At 41.1% G+C, this 20318-nt stretch overlaps 3 protein-coding genes across 3 annotated transcripts in view; all 3 read left to right on the top strand.

The window, feature by feature from the left end:
* Nucleotides 1-20318, top strand: part of LOC130695027 (uncharacterized) — an 85676-nt gene that overhangs the window by 20362 nt on the left and 44996 nt on the right. The window lies entirely within an intron of this gene.
* On the top strand, nucleotides 1278-4163 carry LOC130695029 (glutathione hydrolase 1 proenzyme-like). The gene is made up of 9 exons (XM_057518146.1): nucleotides 1278-1429; nucleotides 1510-1707; nucleotides 1904-2124; nucleotides 2219-2411; nucleotides 2502-2699; nucleotides 2803-3052; nucleotides 3159-3349; nucleotides 3493-3736; nucleotides 3833-4163. The coding sequence occupies exons 1-9, from the start codon at nucleotides 1419-1421 to the stop codon at nucleotides 4103-4105; spliced, it is 1779 nt and encodes a 592-aa protein (XP_057374129.1). The 5' UTR covers nucleotides 1278-1418; the 3' UTR covers nucleotides 4106-4163.
* LOC130695031 (lachesin-like) lies at nucleotides 9831-18769 on the top strand. Its single transcript, XM_057518148.2, has 12 exons — nucleotides 9831-9973; nucleotides 14895-15004; nucleotides 15071-15121; nucleotides 15212-15319; nucleotides 15477-15525; nucleotides 15944-16099; nucleotides 17259-17333; nucleotides 17438-17491; nucleotides 17607-17894; nucleotides 17964-18059; nucleotides 18125-18199; nucleotides 18275-18769. Exons 1-12 carry the CDS (start codon nucleotides 9910-9912, stop codon nucleotides 18460-18462), a joined length of 1314 nt encoding a protein of 437 aa, XP_057374131.1. The 5' UTR covers nucleotides 9831-9909; the 3' UTR covers nucleotides 18463-18769.

Here is a 20318-nt window from a genome sequence, read left to right as displayed (position 1 = left end):
TACAAAATGGATTGTTTACAATCCCCGCCAAAAGTTGGTACAAATGAGTTACGATGGCACACTCTTTCCTCGCAAATGCCTACTAACATCGATGCGTTACCTAACAAACACGAAACTATGGGAAAAAAAACAATGAGACATGACAAATAATCAGCATCGCCCTTAACTACGCACCAAGTGAACATTACAGCACCGGATTACTAGGCCACAAGTTAAGCTTTTCTTCACAGAAAAAAAAAAATCTAAATAAAACATTTCGGCCCCCGTGTTTATGTCGAACTCGAAATCATTAATAAGCTGGTAACCAACCCCCCCCCCCTCCCCGAGCCGTGTAAAGCTTGTCAAAGAGTGGGCGTGGACGGGCGTAAGTTATTCCATAAACATTTCAATTCTTTTTTAAGATGTCCAGAAACTTGTAAGGAGTTGCATGCCCATAGGGTGTAGGTTTTCGGTACACGCACTCCCCCCCCCCCCCATCGTTAGAATCAAAGTGGGTATTCGCTTGAACGAATATACCCCCGGACCAACAAGAGAGAAGAGGGGGGGGGCATCTAAAAAGAGGTCGCTCACGCGAAAGACGCTATTAGCGACGCATGACGTAACAGCCGACCCGTTGTAAACAATACGCGGCTGGCATTGCGAAACCCAAAGGCATACTGCGTTAAGAAACAAGCGTAGATTTGTTACGATTTTTGGTTTTATTTATTTTTTTTTTTTGATAGAAATTTAGTGCGGAAACATTGGCAATTGGATTGAAGATGATCACTTGAAGACCATTGTGCGAGTCCAACTGTAGAATTATAAATGCGGGTAGGGAAAACAATTGAGAAACGAAAAATTTTTAAATCCGGATGTCGGGATATTTAGGAGACAAGGCGGGCGGGATTGGGCGGGCCGCAATGGAAAGCTAACAAGCGGCGTAACGAACTACGCGCGTTTAATTCGAGCACTTGAGATTCGAACGCTCGTCATTTGAATTGGAGAAAAATACAAGAGAAGCATGATTGTGCTCGACGGTCATCGTGATTATCGCAAACCCTACGTCTGCTTTGACGAACGTTGGAACCACTCACGCCGCGATTTGGTACGTTTCCATTGACGTCAATTTGAATAGGAGAAGATGACACGACCTATCGAATCGATTTCCTCATTCTTTCAAATGTATATCACCTCGATTGTCACTCAATTGTCTGTATCAGTTGGGTCAAGCCGTTTTTTTCATTTTTACATAATAGAAACGAGATCGAGATAGAAATAGTTAGTCTGTTTTCGAGTGTCGCACGAGCCGTTACGAAATTCCCGTTCATTCAATTTGATTTTTGGACGTTCGAATTTTTCTCTCACAAAGTTCCAGCCGAACTGTTGCCTATCGGATTTCTGCACGACATTCTTTTCTTTCTCAGTTTCGCCTAACCAAAATGTCCAAAACGTAACGTTAAAAAAAAAAAAAAAAAAAAAAAATTGATAATTTGATCCGAGTTATGCAAATTTTTCAAACGCAATTTTCAGAAAATCCAAAAAATTGATCAAAGCGACAGTTGGAACGTTGAGCATCATCTGCATTTTGGGACTGACACTCGGTTTGGGCATCTATGGCATCGCCAATGCACCCGAAGTGCCTTTCGGGCCACCATCGGTCTCTAAACTGGGCAAATACGAGACGGCGGCCGTGAGTTCGGACGGTGTACCTTGCTCGGCTGTCGGACGGTAATCAGATAACGATCCGCTTTTTTTTTTTTTTTTTTTTTTTTTTAATCAGCTCTGAACGTAAAAATAAAGATCGTGATCAACGCGATAGCAGCTGACGTGTAAAGTCAAAGATGAAACGGCGATGTTTGTAAACTGGCCCATTTTAATTTGAATTATTTCGTTGTTTTTTTGTTTTTTTTTCGAAATTTTTAAGGGACGTTTTGGTGGAAGGTGGAAATGCAGTGGACGCGGCCATCGCTGCCATGTTTTGCACGGGCACTGTCCATCCGCAAACGTCGGGTATTGGAGGCGGAGTGTTCATGACCATTTACGATCCGGCCACCAAGACGGGCTGGTCCCTCGATTCCCGTGAAGTAGCGCCCCTAGCGGCGACGGAGAACATGTTTAACGGCAACAGCTCTCTCGCGCAAAAAGGTAATTGAAAAGAGGGGGGGGGGGGGGAAACATAATCTAGCCAAAGTGGATTCGAAAACTCGATTTTTAAAACCTGCCCCCCAAAAAAATTCAGGCGGACTAGCCGTGGCCGTTCCAGGAGAAATTGCCGGATTTTGGAAAGCTCACCAACGATTCGGCAAATTGCCCTGGTCTCGATTGATCCGACCGTCCGTCATCATGGCCGAGACGGGCATCACAGTCAGCCGACATTTGGCCAACGCCCTCCGTGAAAAATCCGCTGAAATTCAAGCCGAGCCGTCCATGTGGTAAAATGAATATTTAAAAAAAATTAAATCTACAGCAAAAACAAAACAAAACAAAACAAAACAAAAAAATGTCCAAAAATGGGACCCCAGGTACTTCCTAAACCCAGAGACGGGCCAAGTGTTGGTGGAGGGCGACGTCTTCACGAGGCCCGCCTTCGCCAAAACGCTCAGAGACATCGCCCAGTACGGAATGGATGCGTTTTACAACGGAACGATTGGCGACCGGTTCATCGAGGACATTCAAAGGAGGAACGGCATCATTACCAAAGAGGATTTAATGCAATACAGGCACGATTTCTAATCATTTAAATCAACCGGGGGATCGAACAGCTTGTCCTCCTCATATAAAACTATATTTTTTTTTTTTTTTTTTTTTTTTTGCCTATCCCAGTGCGGATTGGATGGAACCTGTTCGCGTGCAACTCAAAGATAATCTCGTCATGTACTCGATGCCACCGCCCGGCTCGGGAGTTTTGGCCGCCTACATCATCAACATCCTCGACCTTTTCGCTCAAGAGAATGAGAACGCAATGTCGGACACGGAGCCGCTGACTTACCACCGCATGGCCGAAGCATTTAAACACGCCTACGCCCAGCGCACTAAACTAGCCGATCCGCGTTTCGTTCCAGAAGTGTATCAGGTTATTTTCAAAACATTTCCATTTTTTTTTTTGTTTTTTTTTTTTTTTCGATTTCATTAAATTTGTAAAAGCATCATTTCGCCGATGGTGGCTGGAAATAATTTAGTTGGCCAGCAATTTGACGTCGGAGGAATGGGCGATAGACACCCGGGCAAAGATCAATGACTCGTTCACTTCTAACGATCCGCAATATTACGGAGCCGTGACGTACACACCGGACGATAAAGGAACATCACACGCGTCCGTCCTGGACGCTGACGGGATGGCCGTCTCAGCCACGACGACCGTCAATCTCTAGTCAGACAAATATAATGCCCTTTTTTGTTTGTTCCATCGCACTTTTTTGATTTCATTCGTCCATCCCAATTAAAGATAATGAGGAGTGTTCATCACTTACCCCAGTTTTTGTTGTTGTTGTTGTTGTTGTTGTTGCCTCACAGTTTTGGCGCTGGATTTACATCGGAGCAGACGGGCATCATTTTGAATGACGAAATGGACGATTTTTCCTCTCCAAACGTCACAAACGCGTTCGGAGTGCCGCCCAGTCCGGCCAATTTTATCAAACCGGGCAAGAGGCCTCTGTCGTCCATGACGCCCACCATCATCGTCGATTCCGCCACGAACAAAGTGCGTTCGGTTGTCGGAGCTTCCGGTGGCACCAAGATCACCACTTCCGTCGTCTACGTAAGTTCAAAAAATAAATAAATTATTAATTAAATATCAAGTAGAAAATGAATTCAGAATGGACATGAAATAATTATGTTGATGATGTTTTTACAGACAATTATTCAAAATTTGTGGTTCGGCAAAACGATCAAAGAGGCCATCGATAGGCCGAGAATTCATCATCAATTGTTTCCGATGACGTTCGAGTACGAAACCGGATTTCCAAAAGATATCACAGACAACATGCTAACGAAAAACCACACCCTGGCCGAGTTCCAGGTCGGATCTTCCGTTCACGGCCTGTCCGTCGAGTCGGACGGCTACATTTACGCCAATGCCGATTATCGCAAAGGTAGCGACGTTGCCGGGATCGATCCAGTCGAATAGATTTTTTTTTTTTTTTTTTTTTTTTTTTTCAAAAGCCAATAAACAAAAATTACACATTTCTATAGTGTTAAATCTTTCTCATTAAAAGATAAAGAAATTTCTTTAAAAAAAAACAAATTGCGCCAGAGCAACAAACAAAATTTTAAAACCATTTTCAAAAAGTGTCAAAGCCAAATGCCGTGCGGTTGTCCTAATAACGTAGACTAAAAGACGCCAAAGAAACATAGTCCCCTCCCCATCCTCAATAAGATATAGGAGCTTCTACTTATGACTAATGGTCTTGTAGAAATGTTTTCCCTCGCCCCTAGCACGCAAAATGTGAGAGGACCAAACGACTGGAACGATGGTGGTTTTTTTTTTTTTTTTTTTTTTTTTTTTTCTTAGTGATTGGGGCGAGAGGGCACGTTGCTGAACCTGGCGACCCTTTGCGCCCCGGTTTTTTATTTTTTTTTTTTTTTGTCCATTAGCGAGTGACTTACGAGTTGTCGGAAAAGGGAAGAAGATCCACTTGTGAAATTTTGACGAGTCAGTTCTCTCTCTCTCTCTTTCTGGCCCGCGCGCTCGCTCCTACCCCCACCCCAACTTTTTTCTTCTTGTGCTCACACGGCCCGACGTGGATGTATAGTTCGCTGTCGGGATCGTGTCGCCCATCTTCGCAACGTTCATCCTTTTCAGTCGCGTCTGACGCTGAAACTATTACAAACGAGTTCCTCTGCCTTCGGCCGGACTCCCGAAAGAACAAAAAAAAAAAAACGAATCAAACTTTCGCTAGTAGCGCAATCATTACTCATTCATCTATTTCATCTTTAAATAGCGATTTAAAAATAGGGAACGCAAAAAAAAAAAATTAAAAAAAAATGGCCATCGTAGCGTAATTCATGTCTAATCAATGCCATTCTTCGTTTTGTCTATTTTTTTTCGTCGTACATACACGGCCGGGCCGGTAAACATCAAAAAGTGCCCCCCCCCCCATCTCTCCCTTCCTGTTTGTTCTGCGTCAAGTGGACATGTACATTTTGGAGGAGGGAAGCTTGGCATTACTGTGGTAATAAGGTAAGAATCAAATACAAAAATTTTGGAAACAGAAATAAAAGGGGAAAAAAAAAAAAAAAAAAAAAAAAAAAAACTTGGGGCGTGAGAGGACGGCCTGACGTTTCCTCGTCCGCGTAACGAAGCCAATTGCGAACCTTTTCCGGCGGGCAGAGCCCAAGTCTCTCTCTCCGCTCTGTGCGAGAAGAGTTTCTTCACTCTCGAGTGGCTCCCATCTTACCGCCCCTCTCTTGCATGTCTCTCTCTCTCTCTCTCTCTTCAGCTTTTCTGCCGACTTGCCTGCCACACACCGTAAAGAGACGACTGTCTCAGGTTCTCTTTAGGTTTAAAATAAAAAAAAAAAAAAAAAAAAAAAAAAAAAAAATACGCCGCAGTTCTCTTCTTTTCGCGTCCTCAAACTCTCTCACGATAATTGGAACTTTGTGTCTCGTGACGCACACACGCAGACGGAGGGGGGCCTACATGGCCCCCATGCGCAATCGGATTGCAAAGGCAAGACACGAAAATGTGTGCCCAACACAAGAACGAACGTAACACAATGCAAGAGCACAGACAGCGAAAGGTGTAACGTCAATCAACTTTTGACTGGACCTTTTATATATCAATACAAATGGACTTGGGGCCATGGCCATTAGAGGGATTGCCTCTCGCACAACAGACCATCAAATAAAAAAAAGGACGACTCTAGAGGACGACGTCGAACATTGCGACGTGCACAATTTTTCATTTCTTTTTCTGGATGTTCCAGTACGAAAGAGAGAAAAAAAGGGATAGAAAAAAAAAAAAAATTCCTGTTGTTTACATTGAACGCTCTACTGCATAGGTCCATCAATATTCATGAGGGGGAGGGGGGCAGCTCATCTGCATTGAATTACACACGAGAATAGGGAAAACTCTTTGCTACAAGATGTTACACACTAAAACATTAAATACTTTTCTTTCGGGGATAAAAGGCTATTTGATTCAATCATATTCGTATTACAAACGGGAGGTCCAGTTAGAAAGAAACGAGAAAGAAAAAAGACGGGGGGGGGGGGCCAATTAAGTTGTTTCGCCCCGGCTTTTCTATAAATGCGCCGAGAGACACGCCGACTTCTTAACTGGAAGCGACTTTCCAGCCGGATCCATCCAACCGGAATTTTGTGTGTGTGTGTGTGTGTGTGTGTGTGCGGGGAAGAGGAGATGCACCATATCGCCGGAGGAGTTTCTTTTTTTTTTTTTTTCTGATGTCCCTTCTCTCTACCCTAATATATATATATATTTTTTTTTTACACCCCCCCCCCTCCAAAAAAAAAAAAAAGATGAGAAGAAGAAGAAGGAAAAAACAAAATTCGCTTTGTTGTGCGGCGCAGAGAGATAATTAGAAGGATATCATATTTTTCTCTTCCGCCATTTCAACTTGTGTTTCAATCAAATCCAGCAGTGCGTGACCGACATTGATTCGGATTCCTAACCAAATGGATCGCCCTCCCCACGAAACGACTTCCCGTTCAAGTTTTTTTTTTTTTTTTAAATCAAACGGCTAGTATTTAACAGGGTGCAATAGAGTCGTGAATTTGATCAATGGCGGAGTTCAAAAACGACAAGAAATGGGAATAGGGGGGGGGGGGGGGGGGGCCAAAAAAGAAAATTGAGAAATCGACTTATTAATTTATTACCGAGAAACGAGGGGGGGGGGAACGAGACGCAAATCGTGTCTGGATGAATACGATAACGAACCCAACAAACACACACACACACACACACACACACACACAAAGTTTTACGATTTGAAAACGGGCGAAAACACAATACGGTTCGCATTTTATGATTTGTTTCGCCGTTTGCGTCTTATTATTTTTGTGTGCAGATTATTATGTACACGGCTTGCAGGCTGCATCATTAAACTAGCGCAAAATTTTCATTAATTAAAAGAGGGGGAATGTAAAAAAAAAAAAAAACAAAAAAAAACCGAGCAATTGATTATATCATAGCCGGACGACATTGTGTGGACGGACACAAACAAAAACTGAAACTAGCCCTCTCTCCCTCCTCACCCCTCCCCCTTTTTTCTCGTTCAATAGTTTTAATCAAAAGAAAACCATTCCTCCAACCCCCCCCCCTCTCTTTCCGTAGAAGAATGTGTTCTGCGTATAACAAGACATGAATAAACACACGCGCGTCAAATGACCCCAATCCGCTTTGATTAACGTCATCCGCAACGTTCATAGATCCACATGTTTAAAAAAAAAAAAAAGAAAAAAAAGAAATGGGTAAATGAGAGAGTAATCAAAAACGTGTCCCTTCATTCAATTTAACATCAATGCGATACGACCCAATTAAAGATCCAGAGTTAATTCAACTTTAATATAAAACACGCGCTAAACTTTTTCAAAATTTGAATTGCGCGCCCTCAAAAAATATGAACTCATCCCTTGAAAAAAAAAAAAAAAAAAAAAAAAACGGGAAGAAGTGGAAGATTTATTCCCAAAAAAGAGCAAACGCGTTCAAAAAATTCGTGGTGGCTGGTTTCCATTTTCAGCCAGCGACGGGAACAAGCGGGGGAGAGAGTCAAATGCCGCAAAGAAGAACTGGCGCTGTACAGAGAGACAGCGATGATTCATTAGTACGCGGGTACTATACAATTATCTAAGAAGAGACGCTTGTGTGTGTGTATGTGTGTGTGTGTGTGTGTGCTGACGACGCTGCAAAGCTTTTAGCCCAAGACAAGAGGATCATACAGAAAGTTGATCCGTTCGTCGTCGTCGTGCAGATCCGCTTTTCACTATGCAAAAGGGGGCGCGGATGTGCGGTGGGGGGGGGGGGGGGGGAATTATTCAACTAGCACTACGCAAAAGGGATTTTTTTTTTTTTTAATGTTTCATGACAAACTTTTTTGGAATTCTACAAAAAAAAAAAAAAAAAAAAAAAGAAAAGAAGAAAAGAATACGAGGAAATTCTACAATTTGACTAGGCCAAAAGAGTACGTGGAATTTCTTAAAACAAAATTCCCCCTTTTCTTTTACAAATGAATTATTTAACATGACCGCCATCTAACGTCATCATTTTCATCAAAAATATTTCGATATCCCCTTCAAAAATAAAACAGTCAAACGTTAAAACGATGTGGAGGTGAGCGTGTGTAGGCGGTTAAACAATGAATCGCTTGATTGGTCCATTCAATTATCACTTTTACAGAAAAGTTAATCGGATGAAGAGAAGAGGGAAAATCAAAAAAAAAAAAAAAAAAAAATCAATGCGGTATAAAAAAAAATCACGTTAACTTCTTTTCGTCATCATCATCGCTTTTCTTTTTTTTTTTTTTTCCTCGGCTGCAGTTTCACATCGTCTATACATTAAAGCGATTACTACTTGATGAAGACTTTTGTTCCAATTGGCGACGACAAGAATGACAAATCTCCCTCCCTCCCCACCGCACCCTTCTCCTTTCTGTAAGCAAATGATGCAGCTCATCCCTGTCCCTCTCTCGCTCTTGCGTGTAAAGAAAGAAAAGACGCCGTGTTCCCCACTCCTGTCGCAAAAATGGTAAGGGAAAGAGAGAAAGAAAAAAAAAAAAAAGGGCTCTAAAGTTTTCAAGAGGTCCCACAACCCACATGGAATTGTTCTCGTCTTGTTTAAACTTTTCAACGCGCTCTCCTTCCCCCATTTTTTTTTTTTCCTTTCTGGAACAACATTCACAATTCACGAACCTTTACGTACTTTCGCTTCTACAACTTGATCCACCCGGATGAGAACTAGGCATAACCTTCCACACCATTAATGGATTTTTTTTTTTTCTTCTTTTCTATATCGATACAAAACAAATAAGAAGTAAAAAAATAACATACCCCTGCTTTGTGTCTTGTATTTCTACTACCACCAGCCAAAACCCTCCCGTTCCCCCCCCCCAAAAAAAAAAAAATAAGAGAAATGTACTGATCCGTAACCGTTTCACGGTTCTCTTCTCCATCGCACCGTGTGTGTTGATCACGGGGCATCCGATGGCTTCCGGGCCCCTGCCGAACGCCTTCGTCTTGAGTTCGGTTTCTAGAGAAATACGATCTCTTTGCACTTACATATTTATTTCCCCCCCCCCCCTCGAAAAAAAAAAGAACATTTCTTTTTTTTTTTCTCCCCGTGTAAGATGATGATTTCTACTCTTTTACAGACACCTCCCTCCCCAAGGATTTTTTTTTTTTTTTGTTCCAGGACAACGAAGCAATCCATCTTGATCCCGTCCCTTCTGTTGTTTTTTTTTTTTTTTTATTCGGAACGACTCCGCAAGGTAAGACGATCCTCGGGCCAAACAATATAACAGGTCCAATTCTTTTTTGATTGGCTTTCATGTACGACTACTAACGCCACCATCATCAGATCTAATATCTACTGTGTGCGTGCCTCTCTCTCTCTCTCTCTCTCTCTGTGTGTGTTCATGGGGAGGAGTATGTCCGGCGTGACTCTCAACGGGACCTGACGGCGCAGAGACACACGCCGATTCTACAGTCGGAGGGGGGGGGAGAGTTCGGGAAGAGGGAAAAAGAAAGGCAAGCGGGTGGCGGTGGTTACCGTCAGTCCGTCGCCAACCGTCGGCAGGATCGCATTCAAAAATCAAAACATCGTTTCCCCCCCCCCCGAAATTTTTTTTTTTTTTTTGAATTTTCGCGCGCTTCAAAAAAACAAAACATTCTGATTAAAAAAACAAAAAAAAAAAACAAGACAATATTCAAAGTGTAGTTTTAACTCGATCATAATCAGATTATGCGTCGTGATTCATCATGAACACCATGCGATTCATAGCGTTCGTTTGTTTCTTCACGCAATCAGCTCGCAACGTCCAAGGTAAACAAAACAATGTCTTTATCTCTTCGTCTCTTACAAAAATAATTCGCCTAATAGCATCAACAGTTACACGCCTAAAAAACAAAAAACCGACTCTTCATTTTTTCTTGTTTACTTTTCAACGCCTGCGGGTCGCACGGCAAAAAGAAAAAGGCTTTGACTTTTCGGCATAAAAAGATAAGGGAGAGACACAGAGAGAGAGAGAGAGAGATAGAAAAGACTATAGCGGGTTGGTTTTTGAATTATGATCGGCGTGCATTCTTTTATAGATGTATCTTTTTCTTTCTTTTATCCCCCCCCCCCTTTCCTTGTGTGTGTCACACACCCGGGGACTTTCCACATAGCCGCCGTCTGCTGTTCTTTTGCTCGACATCGTGAATAATTGACGGCTTTGTCCTCGTTCTCTTTCTACTTGTTTCGCTTCTCCCCCTCTTTTTTTTTTTTGTTTTTTTTTTTTCTTCCTGAAACTGCATTTGAAAATCGAATCAAAGGAGGAAGAAAAATAAAAAATCATCAACTACAAAAAAACAAAAAACAAAGCCGCGGTTTTTATCGCCATTTTTGTGCTTCAAATTGCCGCTCGAATTTTGATTCGATGATCGAGTAGTATTAGAGCCCCCCCCCCCTCCTGCCTTTCTTTTTCTTCCGGTTTTATATCGGCCCATTTGAAACAATTGAGAAGGAAAAAATAAAACGTTCCAAACTTTTTTGTTCTTGTTTGCTGAGAAAACAAAAACAATCTCATAAAAATGTCGGCCAAAATGTTTTGACACGACCGTAATATTACACACACACACACACACACACACACACACTGGTATCTAATATATTTTATTAGCAGTAGATGGTGTATATCACTTCATCCGGCAACAAGCCGATAGGCAAGGGAACGAGAGGGGAGGGGGAGGAATCGCAGACTTCTTTTTTTTCTTCTTCTGAATTTACGACTCCGCCGACACGGCCCGTAGTCCTTGCCCAATTATGACGACTAGAGTTAAAAAGACGTGATCCGCATAATCGAATTTGAAAAAGGCAGAAAAATGTTGTAACGATGGAGGGGCGAGAAAAAAAAAATAATAAAACGGGGCATTTCATTGAACTGGCCGGCCTCGAAAACTTTGATCGTTTTAAACGAAAAAAAAGATGAAATCAAAGGGATCATTTTCGATCGGCCACGTTCGTCAATGTCTCACGCACAGGCTTTTTTCTAAGTTTCACGATGACACACGGCTGCTCTTCTGCACATATAAAAAATTCAAAAAGATGGCGCCAACTCTTTTACTCTTCCATCATCAGCTGTTCTTTTCTCCCAAGACCCCCCCCCCCCCAAAAAAAAAACCTGAAAGGATTTTCTATGAAATTCATTTTTTTTTTTTAAACTCGTGTTATTTTCCCAAGGTTCTTTCCTCCTATAGCAACGCCCAAAACACACACACACACAAAAAAAATTGTATGTTTCTCTTTTGTTTCCATTGCGACTAGAAACAAAACACGTGCAAAAGAAGCTGCCGGATTAAATCAACTATTTAATGCGCACCCCAAAAGAAAAAAAAAAAAAAAAAAAACGAAAACAGAAACAAAAACAAGAATGTTCCAGTAGAAAAACAAAACAAAAGGAAATGATCAAGGACACTTTGGAACATATCGAGCAAGAAAACAAAAAACAAAAAACAAGAAATGTGATGTGTGTTTTTGCGCGTCAAGTGGTTCGCTATTTCAACTCCTTTTTTTTTTTTATGCTGGCCAACTCTATCGCTTCAACTTGTTACGATACTACAGAGATCCTGTATCAAGCCTCGTCAGCTAAAAAACAAAAAACTTTTCCCGATTTCACGACTCCTTGTAGACACTCACGAAAAGGAGAAGGAGGAGAAGAAGAAGAAGAAAAAAAAAAGCAGAGTTTTTATTATGACAATAGAAAGAAGAGGGAGTTTGTCAGCAGCTTCATCTCTTTACTGTGTGATGGCACCGGAACTGAATCCGGATGTACTATTACACACTCACATCCCCTCCTCCCCTCTCGAAAAAAAAAAAAAAAAAGTTTTTTTTTTTTTTTTCTTTCCACTTATTTTTCTGCGCCCTTGTACTTCACTTTTTCCAGACACACACAGAGAGAGGAAGAGAGACGGGCAAAAAGACATTGGCTATATAAACAAAAGAGAAGAGTCCCGCGGGTCATACTGGCAAAAAAACAAACAAAAACGAACTAAATTGAATCCCGCCGGCTGAGCTCCTGTGCACTCCTTCGTTTCGTGTGTGTGTGTGTGTGTGTGTGTGTTGACATCTCGATTCCCACTCTACCTTTTTTTTGATATCCCTTATTGTTGTTTGCCCTCTCTCTTGTGTCTACAACAGTTTTCGTGATTCCCGCTTACTGAACGAATCCATATTGGCCAGCAATGTAAGACACAAATAACGCAAGAAACTAAACTTGGCAATAGCGCTTTTATTCCCCCCCCCCTCTTACCGTTCTTCTGTTACGATGATTTCCCTCTTCCTTTTTATTACAGGCGAGAGAATGAATAAAACAACAAAAACTTTTTCAAAACAATAACAAACGAAAAATATTTACGAGCCCCTCAAGGCGAGCGAGATATTACAATCAAATCTATGAATTGAAATCATTCTACTACAACGCACCCAAAATTCAAATTACAACAAAGATGTCATTACGAGCTTCCCCTTTTTTCTTCTGATGTAATAATCTATAAAAAAAAGGGGGGGGGGGGAATTCATGTCCGAGAATGGGGGGGAGGAATCAAGTCCACCTAAAAAGGAAGAGCTGATAATGACCGCGTGATTATGACGATCACACGCGGGAAAGGGGGAGAGAGAGAGAAAGAGAGAGCAAGTAACTTTACAAGTATGACAATCATCGATCAATCAACTGTATACATGCATACACAGCGTAGCATTCCAAAAATGAAATTATGATTATACGACCTTTTCCCTCCCCCTCCCCGCATTACTTCAATTGAAACGCAATGATAATAGGTCAATTGGGTTGGCAACGGATGGCAGTTGTGAAAGAAAAAGTTTTTTTTTTTTTTTTTTTGAAAGCTCCAAAATAAAAATTTTAGAAGTTAAATTTCAGACCACGGTCAGAAAATGCTAATATTTGTTTAATTTAAGAGAGAGAGAGAAAAAAAAGAACGAGTTTCAATATCGAAACGTGAATTTTCGTTTCGCTTAGACGACGAAAAATATTTACACCCGCAGTTTTAGACGTCACTTGGAATACATTTGCAGCTCGTTCAATTGTTAGACGCGAGTAATGGGAGAAGCTGGTGGTGGCTTTACCGATCGGTTTGGATGTCAATAGAGAAGTCGGTACGCGACCACAGTTAACTGTGGCGTGCGTGTCTGTTATGATGGCGATGTGATTACAAGATAAGACAAGACGGAATAAGAAACGCGCTGCTCGAATTTCCCGCCCCTTCAGCAACAACAAAAAAAGAAAATTCTACAGGAGATATTCAATTTCCCTTCTCCGTTTCCTAAAAGTCGGATCCGTAACGGATGGACAGTCGTACCAGCGAGAGAAAACGATCCCGTACCGCAACCGCGTAATACAAAATACCTCCCTCCCCCCCCCTTCCATTTGATGTGCAAACATATCCCACACAAAAATAACGAAAGGAAATGCCAGTGTTGCTTCTAGTCAATAACCTTAGGGAACGCCAAAAACATGGCGCATAGAGAGAAATAAATTAATTAACATTCACCTTGATTAAGTATTTTGAACTCGCACAAACAGACACCAAAAGGGAGGGGGGGGGGAACGATGCGGCGATAATATTTATGAAGTGTAAACGGATTCATCGCATACGATCATTTTCATACGGCCAATTGGTTTAAAGCGATCGTGTACAACAGGGAATACAAGGCCTATTAAGTCAGTCGCTCTCGGCTTGATTTAAAGCAATTTACACATCGCATTATTTTAACTCCCCCCCCCCCAAAAAAAAAAAAAAATATTATTTATCGATTCGAGGGGATGACCCTAAACACACTGCTGGGCACTATGTTTCTTTCATACGATGTGTAAAGAAATAAGAAATCCTATTGGATAAACAGTCAAGATAATGTGTGTGCGCCACCCTATTTCTTCAGATGTTTATCGTTGGATAACGCCTACTCCCCCGCCGGTAAAAGAACATTGGAAAATTCTATTGTTTAAAGAAAATAGACTTGTGTGTACCCCTATGCAAATCAAGAGTTAGTATATTAGTCTGCTTTGTTGTGCACCAGACAACAATCGTGAGCGTGAAAAATGGGGTGTTTGTTACCCACGCACGCGCGCATTTCTCTTTACACGCAAGACTTGCAAAAAAAAAAAAAAAAAAAAGAACTCTGTCGCGTTAGGCGTTTCCATTGATCTTGCACGGCATAAAAAAAAAAGAATTAACGATTGAATAAAGCATCTCGCCCAATCTCAATTCTTTTTTTTTTTTTTGTTTTTTTGTTTTAACGAATCATAAGAAATTGAAGGAAAATAATAAAAAGCCAAGAATAAAATGGATCTAATGATTTTTTTTTTTCTTTTTTCCTTCATCTTCTTTTGTTAATATTGAGAAAGCATCCGGCCTACGGTATTACAAAATCCGGCGATGTGTGCGAGAGAACCCAAAGAGCCTTGGAAAACGGCGCTACCAGTTGATTTAACCCTTTTTTTTTTTTTAAGTTCCAAAATGTTTTCTGCTACATTTTTAAATGTTGCCTTTCTCTAACACGACCCTGGGAATTTTGGAAATAGACGACAAGACCTTCAAGAAATAAGATCGGATTTTGCGTTTTATCAAACGGGGAACGAAACTAATAGACATTGTTTTCATGGAACTGCTCTATTGATATGGCACCTACTTCTTTCTCTTTTAACGATAACGATTATGTTTTTTTGCAACGACAAAAAAAAAAAAAGCCTTTGGGATGATGACACCATCGTTCGCCGAGAACGTGCCCAATATAACGGTCGTAGCTGGTAAAGACGTCGTTCTACCGTGCATCGTCGACAATTTGGAACACTTCAAAGTAAATAGCATTCTTTTAAAATAAAGAAGAAGAAGAAAAAAAACTCAAAATCAATTGTCCAAATAGGTGGCTTGGGTACGAGTGGACACTCAAACCATTTTAACAATTCACACCAAGGTAAAAAAAAAAAAAAAAAAAAAAAATCTATTTGATGAAAAATATTCAACAAAATGCAAATTACTTTGCATTAAAAAAAAACAACAACAGGTAATATCGCGCAATCCGAGAGTCGGTTTAGCGCAAAGCAGCAAACGTCATTGGTATTTACGGCTGAAAAATGTCGAGCCAAGCGACCGCGGTTACTACATGTGCCAGGTAATGTTTCCCAACATCAAAGCAATCCCCTCCCTTGCCCCCTCCTACCCAAACATCAGAGAGAAAAGCACGACAGTATATGTCATCAGAAACCTAATCAACTTCTTTTGATTTCATTCTTTTTTTTGTCGGCGGCGGCGGGGGTTGGGACGTTCAGATCAACACGGACCCGATGGAGAACAGAAAAGGCTATCTGGAAGTCTTGGGTATGGAACACACAACACCAACAACAAAAAATGTGTCTCTTTTTGAAAGGCTTTTTGGGGCCAGTAGATTGATTTAGCTCCTCCCCTGTCTTACTTGCTTTTAATAGTAAACCGCCCCAAGCCTAAATTGATACATATACAATAAGCTAATCCAATCGCGGGACGCTACCGCACATATATCAATAAGGAAAAGAAAAATTTCCCTGGACACATTTTCTTATGAAAGAAGCACACACACACACACACACAAAAAAATCCCATTCCCGAGTTCTAATGACATGTTCCTCTTTTTTTTTTCTTTTCCTATTTTCAAATTGTGATTTGTATTGCGTACGGGGTGGTGACGTGCGCTTCACACCCACCAACCCTCACCATCCATCAACATCACGGGGGCAAAAACAAAACAAAACAAAAACAGTGCCTCCTAATATCGTCGACAGCGGGACGACGGACGGCGTCGTGGCTCGCGAGGGATCCAACGTCAGCTTGTCTTGCCGGGCCACCGGCCACCCGGAACCCAACATCACCTGGAGACGGGAGGATGGCTCCGAATTCGTCCACAATGGGATATCAGGTCAGTTTGAAACGCCTCACCCTCATCCCCCCCCCCAAAAAAAAATGGAGGGATTAACGAAAATCTTTACTGTCTTTCCATCTTCATCAAAGAAATTAAATCTAAAAAAAAAGGGGAGGGTAAAGAAAATGAAGACACATCTTGGCTTGTAACGAATGTCTTGATTTTTTTTTTTTTGGGGGGTGGGGGGATTGATGTGCGTTTTGAAATCAAGCAATATCCCCTCTTGCGAATGCCTCCCACGTCAAGAGGCACCGTGAATGTGTCAGTGTCATGTAAAGAAAAGCAAAACGGGAGGGGCGGCGGCGTGAGTATTAAGAGCTAGATGATTACACGATGCATACATCAAGCGAGCATATTGAATCATCATCTGTTGTGCCAACAGATGGTACAACAAACCATATTGCAGTTTTTTTTTTGGGGGGGGGGCAATAACTAGAAAGAAAAAAAAAATAGAGAGGGATGTTGGTGTGGTGGCAATGGCAGAAACGAATACAAAAGTGCCTCGTCCCCCGCTTGTTCATTCAACAGAAATAATATTAATAATAATCTTCAAGAAAAAAAGGAAAGAAAAAAAAAAAAGAATTCTAGACACACACAGTGAAAGGCTTGGACGAGCTCGAGAGTTAGGAACCAATTACCACGGCCCATTGATCAGTCCCGGGCCACTCACGAGAAACGCGGGAGGAGAAAAAAGCGATGATCGTACAATGGGAAAGGAAAATAAAGCGACCGACGGCAACGGAAGCGTTCAATATAACATAATACACCACCACGACCACCACACACACACACATAAAGGGGTGCCGTGATAGTACCGCCTTATAATAACAGATGATGTCGCGGTCAATCAAAGTCATATTATCGATCAGCGCGCAGCGTGAACTTTTTTTTTTTTTTTCTTTCCCCTTCTCTCTGAACTATTTATTTATTGCAATACCCACCCACCCAACCCGAGTGAGGGCGTAATGGATTTCTCAAATAGGGCGCGATTCCAAAACGTTGATCATCGATTCAATTCATTTTTCCGCAATTATCCACTCAATAGAATTTGAAAAAGCAAAAGGCAAAAAAAAAAAAAAAGCAAAAATTTACACGCAAGTTGTTTTAGAATTCTTTTCCCCGTTTTTATTTCTGACTAATTTTGTTAAATTTTAAGTATCGGCCGTCGAGAGCGAAGTGCTGCAATTGACCAAAGCCAGTCGGCTTCACATGGGTCCCTATCTCTGCATAGGTATGAAAACATTTACAAGCTTCTTTTCCTTTGATAAAAATAAATCTTAATAACAAGATTTGTTTTTCCCCTCATTTCAATCAATTAAATGGACGATTAAACAGCATCGAACGGCGTTCCACCATCCGTATCGCAAAGGATTCCCCTCAAAATTCAATGTAAGTTCAATTTAGTGCACCCACTAACCCCTAGATGGCGAAACGTCGCTAGAAAGTTCCGATCAAAATTAAATTTTTTTTTTTTTTTTTTTGCAAAACGAACACAAACAAACAGTTCCGCCAATGTTGTGGATCCCCAATCAGCAAGAATTGGCTTACAGCGGTCAGGATGTCGTCCTGGTGTGCCATATCGAAGCCTATCCAAAGTCCATCAATTACTGGACCACCGCCAAGGGAGATATGATCATTTCGGGCGACAAGTACGAAGCTGTATCATCCGACGATTCCTATCGGGTCTACATGAGACTCAAAATCCGCTCCGTCGGGCTAGCCGATTACGGGGCTTACAAATGCGTGGCCAAAAATTCGCTGGGCGAAACGGACGGAACAATCAAACTCTACGGTACGTAAAAATGGCTTGAAAAAAAAAAAAAAGAAGAAATCTCTAAATGTCAATCAATCCGTTGTTTAGAAATCCCTAATCCCCACACAACAATCGGCATGGTCACAAACACAGTCAACAGACAAACAAGTACAGAGCCATCTATCAGGCACGCAAAAAAGAAAGGTATTGAAAATTTTTTGATTTTTGGTACTGCAAGTTTTGATCCAAAATGATTGGTGTTCAATAAGAGAGGAAAAGAGCAAGGCCAAACAAAGGAAATTCTCCAGCCACTCAAAATGAAGTCACCGATGACAATAATCACGGTAAGAGTCCCATTTCAATAAAATAAAAAAAAAAAAAAGGCGCATAAAATCATTTGATTGATCGTAAAACAAAAGGGGACGTGGTGGAAGACGAAGCCCCAGGACCACACCCAACGTCCGGACCCACGTATTACGGCACGATAGATTCAAGAGAGCATAGCAGCTCTTCGTTAACAATTCAACCCCATTCCTCAAGAAATGCCATTTGTTGCGCAGTTTTTTATTTTCTCATTCGCCAATTCATCGCCAGTTTTTCTGTATAAAAAATTTAATGTTTTCTCTCTTTCAAGAAAAAAGATGGTTCACCAGTTCCTGTTTATATTATAAAAAGTGAAGCGATACATCATCTGTCTTTTCTCGCAATCCTTTCTATCATTCCCTAATCATTCGCCATTCTTTTTCGATTGTTTTTTTTTTCTCATCGACTTTCACCGTCGATTGTGTACACATCAAATCGACAATTTAAAAAAAGAAACAATCACTTTTTTGACACTGCCAAACAAAAGGAAAAAGAACGCGTGAGAAAAAGAGCCTCATTGAGTGTTAAAAAAAAAAGAATCCACAATATGATGTTTTTTCTTTAGTTGTCTGTATATAAATACATCATGCCGCGACTAACACAATAACGCATGTGTGTGGCCTGCCATCGTAAAAAAAAGGAAACAACAAAAGCCTCAATATATTCAAATTGCCTGAACTCTGAACCCAACACACCTCTCAAGCAATTTACACAATCCTTATGCACGCACGCGGACTCTGAGGAGGATAGAAACTTAATTGCTGGAGAAAGTGGACCAAGTGATCTTTTGCTAGAGAAGATTGTTTTCTCCCCTGTTCTGAGTCTATCAACTGTAATAGCCATTATTAGATAACTAGCATGGAACATCACCTGATTGCAACAGCAATATTATTATCATCCAACATTTTTTCCGATGATTTGTTCCATCCCAGTTGGTGGTCAAGCAAAACTCTACCAGCAGCAAAAAAAATCAGGAGAAAGTACGAGAGCATCCTTTTGATGACCACCACACAACAGGGTGCAAAGTATTTAAGGCCCTAGTGATTGGTGAAGAATCTCACAGATGCTCCAAGGCACCTTCGAAAAACAAAAAATGAAAGGATGTTACGAGTGTGAACTTACCAAAATTGGCTGGCTGCTGGGGGACGAGCTGCATGGATGTAATCATCAGGAGGTTTATGCTGTGTGTTGTTTGCCAGGCTCCCATCACACATCGTTCCAGATATCAAAGTTTCCTGGCCCTGCTCCAGAAACAAGTCCAACATGTGGAACACATCACATAAAAAAAGAATCTCTTTGTTCATGACAATGGTCTAGATCAATCGACAAAAGTGCTTTTACCCATCAACTGCTGGCAAAGAATTGGCGCCATTTTGCTGCTTATGGCGCCTTTCAAGATAATGGCCGATAAAAACCTCTTCACTTTTCGCCATTTTGCTCTCAACGAACCAGAAACACTACAACAAATACATTCGTGATTATACAATTTGATTAAGTGTGTTATCAGAGTTAATACCATTAAAACGTGCAACATTATCAAACTTCATTTACCTCGCTTTCTTCATTTCTCGTCATCGACACACATGTTCCTCCTTCAGAGACAAATCTATTATAAGTGACCCATGCCCTCGCAATTTGGCGCCGACGCCACCTGTTGGCGCCTTTTTTTCCCGGACGTGCAGGGCTGCAATAAAAATGATTGAAATTCAATCAACCGAAACAGAATTGATTAAGTTATCAATAAACATATAAAATGAATTGGCTCTCGCTGTGAAATTGCAGGTTCGTCCCCTTTTGTGATGAGATTTTATGACGTATATACCTGGATATGGCAATGCAGTCCATGAGTCATACAGTGCTGCCCATGCTGTGAGTCAAACCGTACACGGATTGCTGCAGACATTTACCGTGAGAGATGACCTGATTCGATGATAAAATACACTCCACAAAAAAAAAATTTTTTAAAAGGGGTTTATATTTTTAAACGTGCCAGCTATATTTATGTCGACGAGTTTTTAAATAGCAGTTTCCATATTTGCCATCTAGTAGTAAACCGTAAAACTACACCAATACGACGTGATAATAAATCGTTTTCATTTT

The sequence above is a fragment of the Daphnia carinata genome, chromosome 4 (assembly GCF_022539665.2).
Source record: "Daphnia carinata strain CSIRO-1 chromosome 4, CSIRO_AGI_Dcar_HiC_V3, whole genome shotgun sequence".
NCBI lineage: Eukaryota > Metazoa > Arthropoda > Branchiopoda > Diplostraca > Daphniidae > Daphnia > Daphnia carinata.
This window is presented reverse-complemented; position numbering and strand designations above follow the sequence as displayed.